This window comes from Chiloscyllium plagiosum, unplaced genomic scaffold (genome assembly GCF_037043375.1).
Source record: "Chiloscyllium plagiosum isolate Xiang-an unplaced genomic scaffold, Cpla_swu_hap1 HiC_scaffold_16, whole genome shotgun sequence".
NCBI lineage: Eukaryota > Metazoa > Chordata > Chondrichthyes > Orectolobiformes > Hemiscylliidae > Chiloscyllium > Chiloscyllium plagiosum.
In genome coordinates this window covers 32044248-32056651 of record NW_028270154.1, presented here as the reverse complement: position 1 = coordinate 32056651, position 12404 = coordinate 32044248, and the positions used below count along the sequence as shown (strand labels likewise).

Sequence of the window (12404 nt, the reverse complement as noted above, 5' to 3'; positions counted from 1 at the left end):
TCCATCGCCAAACCGTTACCACCCAATGCTTGGAGGAAGAATGCCTCATATTCCACCTTGCAACCATATGGGATAAATGTGGATTTCGACAGCTTCCTCATTTCCCCTCCCCCGACATTATCCCAGTCCCAAGCCTCCATCTCGGCACCGCCCTCATGACCTGTCCATCACTTCCCCCCTCTGACCTATCACCTTCTCCCTCACCTTCATCCACCTATCACTTTCTCAACTACCCAACCCATCCCCGCTCCATTTATCTCTCAGGCCCAGCCCACAAGCCTCATTCCTGATGAAGGGCTTATGTCCAAAACATCATTTTTCCTGCCCCTCGGATGCTGCCTGACCTGCTGTGCTTTTCCAGCAACATACTCTCAACTCTGAACTCCAGCAACTGCAGCTCTCACTTTCTCCTCCTGGAATTCCCTCCCTAATGGTATTGTGGACTGCAGCAGTTCAAGAAGGCAGCTCACCACCACCTTCTCAAGGACAATCAGGACAGGGAATAAATGCTGGCATGGGCTTCGATGCCCACATCCCACAAGTTGACTCATTTTACAATGCCCATTCCAATTACAAGTTGTCCACTTCTGGAATGTCTTCTTGCTCCCAAGAGAGGAAGGTGACATCTTCAAAACCTTTTCATAATCAGGGTGTTCTGGCCTCGGTGGGACATGCAGTCAGGAAGTGAACCAGAGTAAAATTATTGCAAACTTTGATTTGACGAGCACCTAATGAACCTGCATCATTGATAAACTTGCAAAGATTATCTACCTTTACTAAAATTTACTGTCTTATTATGATCTCTACAATGTCCATATGGTTGATTGCCTGTGCAACTGAGAAATTTCTTCGCTGTTAAGTTTTATTCAAGTTATTATTTAAGTGCTTGACGCGATAAATGAAGTATATCAGTGATGTGTATGCCCCCTGCATACTATTGCCTAATGTGTTTCTAAACTGATTATGTGGACCTCTTGATCAACTGGAATATTTGATCATCCGGTAGGTCCCAAATGTGCCAGTTAATAAAAAGTTATTGTACTTTGTAAAATACTAATTTTACGCTCGGTCATTGTACTTTCGAATGAAAATATTTTCTCAAACTGACCCCAAGATTTTGAAATGAACAAAATTACAGCTGCCTTTTAGACATTAGAACTATTTTTAATAAAATCACAAGACACCTGCTTATTTGCATTGGCTGATCCACCATTCTGACTACTCCACATGTTAAGCAATAAACATATCACACCAGCACATAAATTAATGCATTGAGAAGCTGTACTTCAACTAAATCAACAGTTCAACAAACGGTATAAGCATGAGAAGGCAAGGAATAAAAAAACTTTTAACATCGTGAATTTGGAGAATGGGACCTTGAGCAAGTTTGCGATACAATTCCTGGATATAAAGTGATCAGAAAAAATAATTATGTGAAGCAGGTTACATTTCAGAAATGTTATAAAGTATCTGATTGATTAAATTATACATTATTGCACTGTTTGTTAAAGTGTGCCTTTTTAGCAGAATCAAACAAATGCTAATTTTAGCAGTATAAATATGCCTTGGCTTTCAACAGATGCAGTTGGTTACATGCTAAGAAAAGTAGAACAGAATAAACAAGTATATTGTACTAAATGAATTCAGCAGATGCTGGCGTAGCACAAAGCTCGAGATTCAAGTAGCACAGAGCATTACTTTCATCGTTAACATTTATAGCTTTCCTGCCCCCTCATCTGCTTTATCCCTTCCAGTGCTGCCTGCATTTATCCTTTCAAAAGACCAAACTTAATGGTAGAGAGGGGTCAGAATTTGTTACTCTTCTTTTTTAGCCCCACTATTCCAGAGTCTGAGTTGAGAATCATGAGTGCTAGGGAGCTGTCCTATCAAGCTACAACACTGGATTCTACCCAACAATGTGGAAAATTGCCCAGATATGTCCAGCCAACAAAAAAGCAAGACAAATCCACCGGAGACAACTAGTGTCCAACCAATCTGCTCTGAAATGACCAAAGCCATGAAAGGCATTGTCAAGCAGCACTTGCAAAGAAAAACCCTTTTGCTGACATTCAATTGAGACAAAGTCTTTAAGGTAATAACAGAGAAAGAAAGAGTATATATAGATAAACTATTTCTACTAGTTGAGGATTCCAGAGTCAGAGAGCAGAGTTTAAAAATTACAGTCAGACTGTTCAGGAGACACTGTTAGGAAGCCCTTCCACACACAAAGAGGGGTAAATGTTCGGAACGGTCTTCCAGACATGACAGTGGATCATTTACTAGTTTTAAACCTGACACAAATGTTGTTTTGTGAAGCAAGCATATTAAAGGATATGGGCTAACAGCAGGTATATAGAGTTAGGCCACAGACCAGCCATGATATAATTGAAAGGTGGAACAAGCTCAAGGGGCTGAATGGCCTACTGCTGCTCTTATGGTTCCACAAGGATCACTGAGCTCCTGAAGTTATTACTGCCTTAGTGCTAAGATGGATAAAAAGGTTGAACTCCAAACAGGAGGGTGATAGTGACTGCCCTTGACATCTATGCAGCATTTGGCAGAGTGCATCATCAACAAACCCCAGTAAAACTGAAGATATTGGGAATCAGGGCAAAGCTGTTCACTATTTGGGAGTCTTACCGAGCTCAGAAAGGATGATAATGATGTATGTGGTCATTGAACGTTAATCATCTCAGTCCTAGGACATCTCTGCAGGAATTCCTCAGTGTTGTACATGAAGCCCAACCACCTTCAACACTGACCTTCTCTTCATCATAAACGTCAGAGGTGGGGATGTTCACTGATGATTGCACAATGTTCCACACTATTCCTGACTGCTCAGTTACTGAAGCGACCACATTCATATGCAGTTAACCCTTTACATCTAGGTTTGGGCTGATAAGTGGCAAGTAATATTTATACCAGAATGCTTCAAGCAACAGCTATTACCAGCAACCATGGCCACTTGAACTTCAATGGCAGTACCATCACGGAATCCTCAAGAACTAACATCCTGGGGTGTTACCACTGACCAGAATCTGAAATGAACTACCTAGGTTCATTAAAATAAAACAAAGAATTGTGGATGCTAGAGGCTAGGAGGGAAAACAAAAAAAAAGTATTAATGGTGAACAACAAGACAGATTTAAATGGAAATCCTGTTGGAGAGAAGGACAGAACTTCAAGATGGGCATAGCTGTAAGAGATGTGGTAGTGAATTAAACACTGAAATAAACCACTAATGTAAAATAAAAACAAAAACACTAAATATTCTGAAAAAGGGTCACTGGAGTCGAAACATTAACCGCTTTCTTTCCACAGATCCTGCCAGACCTGCTACGTTTCCTCGCAATTTTTGTTATTCTTTCAGACAAATACATACTGTAGCTACAAGAATCATAGTCAGAGACAATGAATCCTGTAGTAACTCATCTCCTGACTCATCAGTGCCTGCTCACCCACCATTTGCAACGCGCAGTCACAAGTGAAATGGAATACTCCCCACTTGCCTGGATGGGTGTAGCTCCAGCAATACTCAAGAAGCTTGACAGCATCCAGGACAAAGCCAACTTAATTGGCACCTCAATCATCTGAGTGCATTAATACAATATAGCACAAACTATTAGGAAGGAAGAAAGTGTCAGATTCAGAGATACTGTTCTTTGACTAGGGTACATTGGAGGTAGGGAGTTTTAAATTGCTTTCATGTTACACCACAGGCCATCCTCAGATTACAAACTGCTTCCTTTCTTCAGTACATTCATAAGTTGACGTAAGTCATTACACCACGCAATGCAGTATAAAATAGCTGAAGACTCACGCAAATATTTGCATGGCGGGATCTTTAAAATGAATACACACCTTTATGGGATCTTGTTCATAGTACAAGCATTCGTAAGTCAGATGTTTGTAAATCAGAAATCACCAGTACTGGCTACAGACTTATCTTGCAATAAGTGTGTCAGATTGTGGTTGGTTTCAATCATAAACATAGACATCGGGCGCCTCAGCTAGCAGTGGTCAAAAACTCTCCTGCTCAAATAGCCAAAATGTCAGAAGGTCAAATCACCTCATTTAGTTTGTACTAGCAAGACTCAGGTAGTATGAAATTTTATTATGTTAACAATTTTAGAGCTTGCAATGACAAAGCAAAAACACTATTTATCAGTCTTTTACTCTATGATATTTGGCAATCACGGAAGCGGAGTTTGAAAAGTGGAAAAAGATGACTCTCATCAACATGAGGGATATCAATGCCAAGTATAAAGACACATAATTAAGGTACATCAGCTCCAGTATGATCAGATTAGATCTGCCCAATTCAGTTCTATCAGAACACTATACAGTGTGGAAACCTCAGGTAACCGACCTGAAACCTACAAGCAAATTCAAAATCCTGGGAAAAGTCCCATGACAATTACCAGATGATGAATTCAGAAAAGCAATGTTTGCAATGCACAACTCCCAGTACCATTAAGCCTCTTAGGAATCTTTTCCAAAAAAAAATGTTTAAATTGGTCAACCAGCATGAGATATTTATTTTTCCTTAGTTTTTTTTTTAAAGATTAAATTCCCTACAGTGCGGAAACAGGCCCTTTGGCCCAATCAGTCCACACCAACCCTCTGAAGAGTAACCCACCCTGACCCATTTCCCTTTGACAAATGCACCTAGCACTATGGGCAATTTAGCATGGCCAATTCACCTAACCTGCACATCTTTGGACTGTGGGAGGAAACCCACGCGGACACGGGGAGAATTTGCAAACTCCACCCAAGGCTGGAAGTGGGCCTGGGACCCTGGTGCTGTGAAGCTGCAGTGCTAACCACAGCCACCATACTGCTCCGGAGATACTAACTTCTCCCCAAATATCTGCACATCCTATCCAAGCCAGTCAACAACCCTCCATAAGAATTCTCAATTACTTAGATCAAACAGATCAAATACAACTTCAGTAAACAGAACGTAAAATGCAACATCTTTTACCATTGGTTAAACAACTTAAAGTTTAACACTATATTCCCTGCCAGTCAGAAACATTTCCAAGGAATATTTCAAATGTGTAAATTCAATACAACAGAAACTTTTGTAAACAATTTTAAGTGCCATCGCAATAATTTTTTAAAGATTACACAAGCTCCAGCATAACATGATAACATTTAAAATTTCTTAATTCATACTTTTGTTTGGAAAAAAATTACCTGGGTAACATTGTCCTGCTGCTAAGTCCGGCTATGTAATCCACAAAAAGGTTTCTTTGCTCGCTATCCCTTCCTAATAATAGCTCTGTATTAGGTTCATCCTGAAGCACAAGGCTGTCAGGTGACACACACAGAGATATGAACAGCACTCTGTCAAAGGTAATTCCATGCTCAAACACGCACTGCACAAAGTATACAGTTGCACAGATTCTGAGACTTTGTTGCAGCAAATATTGTTTAGCTTAATTTCTTTGTGAACTAGAGTGCATTGTTTACAGATTAGAACTCATGTTGTTGCTTACAGCAGCTGTAGAATCTAGCCAACAAATGGTCAAGCTGTCCAAATTATAAGCAGCAGTAAAAAGCACTTCCTCCTGCTCTCTCCTCTTATCCACCACAACCCAGCACATTCCTTGATGCATCAGGATGCCTTCAATCTTGCAGCAGTGACAGGCATCTTCTGCTGACTGAAAAAAATGGGCACGAGAAGCAATCATGTGACATGACTGTGTACCACCTGGGTCTACACTGAAGCCTGCCAACCAATCCCTGCATTAGCAAGCTCCCCAGAGCCTGCACTCTTCCAATCGAACCCTCTACTTTCCATCATTTCACTCAGTAACAAAAACCCTGTACATTCATCCAGCTGAACACAACAGCACTTGTTCAATGTCCTTTGTCTAACACAATACAATAAATAAGACGCAGATTACGAAACAATCCTATGCAATACTGGCTGGTACTGATTTTTTTTCTCTTTCAAAACAAACCATAAAAACAAACTATACTTCAATTTTTGACTGATATTTTCCTTTTTGTCAATTTATTAATTGCACATTGTTGCCAAATCTTACCAGTCGACCAATAAAGAATAAAGTTTGTGATTCGCATTTGAGTGGGTAAGACACAGAAGTTTCCTTTCCAGAGTTAAAACTTCCCTTGCTCCTTCAATAACTCCAATAAATAGCACAAGTTGTTCTCCAGGGCAAAAAAAAGGTGTGTGAGACAATTAAGAAAAATACGCGGTTTGCTATAAAGCACAGCACTTCTGAAAAAGACACAAGAGAAATACATCAGATCGATAGGAGAACAAAATAGGTCATCCAGCATGTTTTTGCAACACAGTTCTTCAATTAGGTTATCTAGGCTAAAGCAGTAATATTGCAACAATGGAGTGTTACACCAGCAGGCTCAGATGTAATGCCTGGTCTCCAATAACATTAGAGCAGATGCACTCCCAGTCATATGAAAATCTCACTACGGCAATGAAAATAAGTTGTAGTGCTCAAAACACGTAGTTGGTAGCATGGAAGCCTTGACATGCAGTCAAAGTTGTCAAATATAATTGTAAGGCACTGATTTGGATCAAGAGCGGTGTTGCAAGAGTTTTCCATGCTGGATTCCATAGTCACTACAGTTTCAAATATATGGTCAACCTCAATACGCTATGACCATTTGCGTAAGAAGGGCCATGGTGTATCTGATCTTTCAAACAACAAAAGCTTGCAATTTCAGTAATAAAACTTAGAAAATATTTTATAGGGGCATAACAAAATTTGACAGCGCCATGTAAGGAAATATTAAGACAGATGACTAAACAAATTGTCAAATAGGTGCAATGGAGTGTCTTTTAAAAGGAGGAGAGAAAGGTCACGGGACCAAAAGTAGTTTAAATCTGTTCTGACTACATCAAAAGCAGATTCCGTAATTTGGGTCACTTAAATTAATTTGCAGATTTTGTTATCAGGACTCTCAGACTGTGCCAGAATTCTGAATTGGCTGTGAAATGGATGGTAAAAAAATAAACTCAGATCAAATGAGCAAATCTCAACTGTTCAATTTAGTCTTTTGGGGGGGGGGGGGAAATCAGATGGTATATTTATATTACTGACATATAAAAATTGTAGCATGCCTCAAAAAAAACTGCTTTTCAAGAAATTCTGAAGGGTCCCACTTCTCAATGCAGTATTACTGGATGGATTCTCGACTAACAAGGAAGTCAAAAGATTATCAACAGTAGGCAGGAAGGTGAAATTGAGGCCTCAATCAGATCAGCCGAGAGAGACTGGTGAGCAGGGTCGAGGCACTAAATGGCCTACTCACGTTCCTAATTCATACAGATAATGTAAAGTTCATTAGCGGCTTAAAAATAAATGAAAATCACACGCTTTACCACTATCATAAGTTTAACACACCTCAAACCTCTCACAGGTCAGCTACAAAGCCATGTTCTTTATTGTGCTCTGACAGTTTATTTTGCAACCCCAGTTTTTGAAAAATGCACCGATTAATTGATGCGTGATCCCAATTTCCAAAGCGTGTGTGTTTTATAGTTATTAATTGTTAATATTGTGCTTAGTTCTGGTCAATTCTCTATTGACTGTATCAGGCTGGAACAAGAGACTATCCCTTTAGCTTCAACAGGGACTGCCAAGCTGGTAGGCTGAGGAACATTTTTCACAAAATTTATGTAAAAAAAGGAAGCAAAAGAGCGACAAGATAAACATCCATTTGCTAATAAAGATGCGCTAAAATGATAAGATAATACATATGCTAATCTTTGGTTTAACTGCATATCTTTTAACGATCTCCAATAAAGTTTCCACACTTTATAATATGCGCCCTTTTACACTGTTGATTAAATATATCAAAGTTTTCATCCTGTCAAGCCAGTTTCTCTAAGTCAGCGGTAACGCAAGATGACAAAACAACCTGACTACAGAATTCTTCCTTTAATTTCAACTTGCAGGCAAGACACTCAAATGAAGCAGGTTAACCAACATCAGCCTTCCCTTATTCCTCTCAAGGCAATTTGCTTTATCCCAAAATTTCTGAATGACAACTAGTGAAAGGACTAAAACATAGGAAGTTAAGTGACACAGTGAGAGGACTTTCAAAATATAGGTGGTCATTAAAAGAAGTCACTTATGAATGCCAACGGTGCAATCATGTACATTAAAAATAAGATATGATCTGTTTTAAAAGCCAATTTTTTTTTCAGATTATAACTCCAGAAAGTTAGACTTATGTTAACATTGCTTTAACGAGTCATTAAAAACTAAAATCTACCTGGAAGATTTTGCAATATGTTTTCACAAATTTGTATTTGTTATACAGTTATATTGCAATAAGACACTTGCCAAACAGAAAGCTATTGTAAAAGTGCATTCCAAACAGCATTGTAATTAAGGTGTGTTGTGTCTATCTACCTCATGTGACTCAACTCATGTGATGTGACTCAATGTCACAAGATAGAGACCAGCTGTGGAAAAAAAAACAAGGATTCAAGTCTGAATTTTTGATTATGATCGGGAATATAATGCTTATAGCCCAAGTAATGAAGTCTTCCTTCGTCTTTTGACATGATACAAAAATGCAATAGTTTAAAAATATTCTAAAACAAGTCTGGCAAGTAAAATACCTTTTACAAAATTTTTACACTAAGACACATTCATCTTTAACTGAAAAGGTAATGAGATCTCACTTTATGGAGCTGAATGGTCATCATGAACTAGTGTACGCAAATTATATAATGCACTGCACACAATAGCCATTCCTAATCCCCCTTAATCTGACCATCTCCTATTTAACAGGTTACTGTGGGGCAGGGAGACAAGGGCGAAGGAGAGTTGGAAGTACTTAACACTGGAAATGTTCACCTGTGGGTGTTGCAAAGGCTGTGATCTACTTAGCAGATTGGCGAACTGCCATTGAATGATAAATATATTTGAAAAAATTACACACCCACGCACAGTAATCATGGTCGTCAAAGATGTTTTGCATAATTTCCTATCTCGGTTTTACAGTGCCTGGAATCTGCCTCAAGGCAAAAAAAGATCTTGGTTGAAACATTGGCCTGAACATTTGTGTACTTTTTAGATCCCAGTTTCAAAGCGATACTAAGCTGCCTTGTCAACTGGGAGTGCTGTGCAGCATCAAATAAGATGATAAGAGAGGGCTTCTCGGCTTACTTTTTTTAAAAATAAAAACAAAACAATGAATGTAGTTGCTGAAAAGTGGCTTATGTGAATTTACATTTGTTGATGAGGGCAAGTACACTGTGCTCCATTCAAGATTCAGATGCTTCCTGCATCCGAAAGTCACAATTCTACACCATATTCAGCCACTGCTCAGTCACTGTTGGTCAGAAGGAAACACGTGAATGTCACTTGTGGAAACCACACATTCTTACTGCCATTTTATTTCTCTTTAGCTAACTGGCCTCAACTGAGGTTAAAAGCCCATAGTTAATGGTTCCACAGCTCTTAGATGTGATGGTTGCACAGATATGACCAAACATACTTGCGACACTAATATCTAGAATTTGAAAGCACTTTTTAAATTACTGCCATTTAATAAAATAAACAGTAAAAAGTCTCATAACTGACAAAAACACAATAGTATTTCTCACATGCATACTAAACCAAACAGGGTCATTTTTCAGTAAATTAATGGACACAAGCAACTATGATAAAATCCTGCATTGTGCCCCCTACTGTCCGAAAAGTCAAAAATAAAATCTGCACAATATTTGTATCCAACTCTCATGGTGGATTTTGAAAGGAAAAAAAAAGTTTAAAAAATTAAATTACTCAAGTACAGCAAGGATCGTGTACATCCTAATGGGCGACATTATTTTATTTCCTACACGCAATTTATGCTACAAAAGTTACAAGCTGCTCGGAATTCATATTCATAGGATAAACCCTTCCTGACCCGAAAACGGAGCAACCGCTGTAACTGGATCCAAATTTGAAAACGCATCATCTATCTGCAATTTCACTGCCAAATTCTGGGACAATCTACAAGTGCTGATAACAAAACATACAGATTAATGTAAGTGATCCAAATTACAGAATCTGCTTTTGATACAGTCAGAATACATACAAAATACTTTGGTCTCATGAGCTCATAGAAACATGATGTAGCTGCAATGACTCCCACAGAGGTGGAACTAAGGAAGTGGTTGAGCAAACCAACAACCCCACAAGTATTGTGGTGAGTGAAGTGTCCCATGTTTTTTTTTGTTTCCCTTCAAATATAGGCTAAAATCACTTGTTTCTGTAACTTTGTGGAAGTGAATCATTGAACATCCTACTTCGAAAAAAGTCAATGACTTGTATTTTGCACCAATATATGGAGCCTCATCACGTCCAAACAATGTGAAGCAAGTACACAAGAGTACTGCAGTATGAAACATGTGGCTCTGTTTCAGATACATTTTATTCCTGGGGGACTATTGGTAAAAATGGATACTTTCAACTTGGCAGATTTTGGGTGATGGGTATTTAATCAAGACAGAGGTAGTCCTGATATAGTCAGGGAGGGGGAGGAAAGGTGACCAGTCTCTCATCTCTCAGTCCTGCCACCAACCAAGCTCACTTAATGTCCTCACCCTGATGCCTCTAGTATCCACTCACCAGCAGGCAGGGGGACTCGCCATGCTGCACGTTTAACAAATAAATCCTTCCAGGGTTGGCTGTGGGCTCCCAGGGGGCTAGGGGGCGGATGGTGATGGGAAGCACTTGCTCAAAAGGCCTGATCAAAAAGGACCTGAACTGGGAAAATGGAGCACAAAAGAGACACTCCACTTGCCCATCCCATCCCTCACAAAAAAACCCTCCTGGTATCACCATGGGTCTACACTATGGTAATCACATGTGGGTGTTCTACAGGCAGCCTCCTGCCTGGTGCAAAAGAGGGCTATGAGTTTCCGATTGTCTGGCAGCTCATAGCGAGTGAGACCTTCACTCCCAGGATACTTGATCCCACAGATTGCTCACTGCTGCCCAATTAAATGCCTGACTGGCATACAATTCAGCAGGCTTTCCTGACAAGGGGCAACATAGGATTCTCACCAGCATCCAACCAGTAAGTGTTTCCTTTCTTAAACCTTGCTGAAATGCTCAATTGCTTTCAGGTCAAGTACTGGAAACAGTTTTGGTCCACTAGCCACATCACTTGCCAGTTTCAAGTACTACATTCTCTCCAATACACCCTGGATAAATCCATAGAAGCACTGAGAAAATTATGCACATATTGATACAAATAAACACTGATGGATAAGCGTGCTCTGAGCTACTATTTACAAAGAAAATCTTTTTACTTCAAATAGGTTAAGACTTTTAAAATATTGGATAAGGTATTTTCACATGAATATGGTAAACATGCCGCAGGATGATTCTGCATCAAGATCAGAGTGGTGCTGGAAAAGCACAGAAGGTCAGGCAGCATCCGGAGAGCAGGAAAATCGACGTTTCGGGCAAAAGCCCTTCATCAGGGATTTGAATTTTGAATTAATCATAGAGTCCACTTATCCAAAACAGCTTTGGGAAAGGGTGGAAGATGTGAAACCAATGCCAACTAATTATTGCACATTTGAGTTTTTGAATTCGTTTGAAATAAGAGGCAGAGATCACAGTAGTGGAGGTGGAGTTACATCCATGATCTCATTCACAGCCAAACACTTGGAATTCCTTACCAAATAGCATTGTAGGAGTATCATTCCCATAGACTGTAACAGTTTAAGACAATGGCATCTTCTGCAAGAAACTTACAGACGGTAGATGCATGTCAGGTTTTCCAGCAAACCCCCACAGCTCAAAGAAAGTCAAAAATAAGATACACTTAAGCAATGCTTCACATGAAAGAAAGCTGTACTAAATTTCAACTACTTACTTCTGTAGTTTATGAAATCAACAAATAATTCATACATTTGTGTTGATACACAAAGAATGAAATAAAAGTAAACCAAGCACCACTCAAGAATAATAGATTACTAATAACTTGCAACAATGGTGGGAACTTCCTTGTAAATAATTATAAGTTGCTTGGTAAATTTGCCAGTTAATTAACTTGCATTAATAGGATCACGTAGCACAAAATAAAGTGGAATTGATTGTCAACAAAACACTTCTGTCAAATTAGAACTATAAATATTACAACACTCGGGATCAATAATCAAAACTCTAATCTGGAGTTTATGGTGGGAACACAAACTAGTTTCATGGTTATGTTTTATGGTGCCACATGGAAACCCTCAAGAGGTTACAGTCCAGGTGTACATAATGCTCCTGTCATCAGAGAACTTGCAAAATTGAGATAATCTTAATAAACCAGAATAGTGAGGTGTATTTAGAACATTGACAACAATGAGGAATGTTCGTGAAAGTCCAAAATTCTGTTATAAAATTAATATTAATTAC

General features: G+C 39.1%; 1 protein-coding gene across 3 annotated transcripts in view; it reads right to left on the bottom strand.

Annotated features, from left to right (window-relative positions):
* fnip1 (folliculin interacting protein 1) overlaps nucleotides 1-12404 on the bottom strand; it is a 110502-nt gene that overhangs the window by 75142 nt on the left and 22956 nt on the right. Inside the window, exon 1 of one of the 3 annotated variants that reach the window (XM_043703423.2) lies at nucleotides 5200-5563. The exons of the other annotated variants lie outside the window; for them this stretch is intronic. Within the exon in view, the coding sequence (XP_043559358.1) occupies nucleotides 5200-5210 (11 nt within the window). The 5' untranslated portion in view covers nucleotides 5211-5563. Of the gene's footprint in view, nucleotides 1-5199; nucleotides 5564-12404 lie in introns of those variants that run through there. 3 annotated transcript variants of the gene reach the window in all.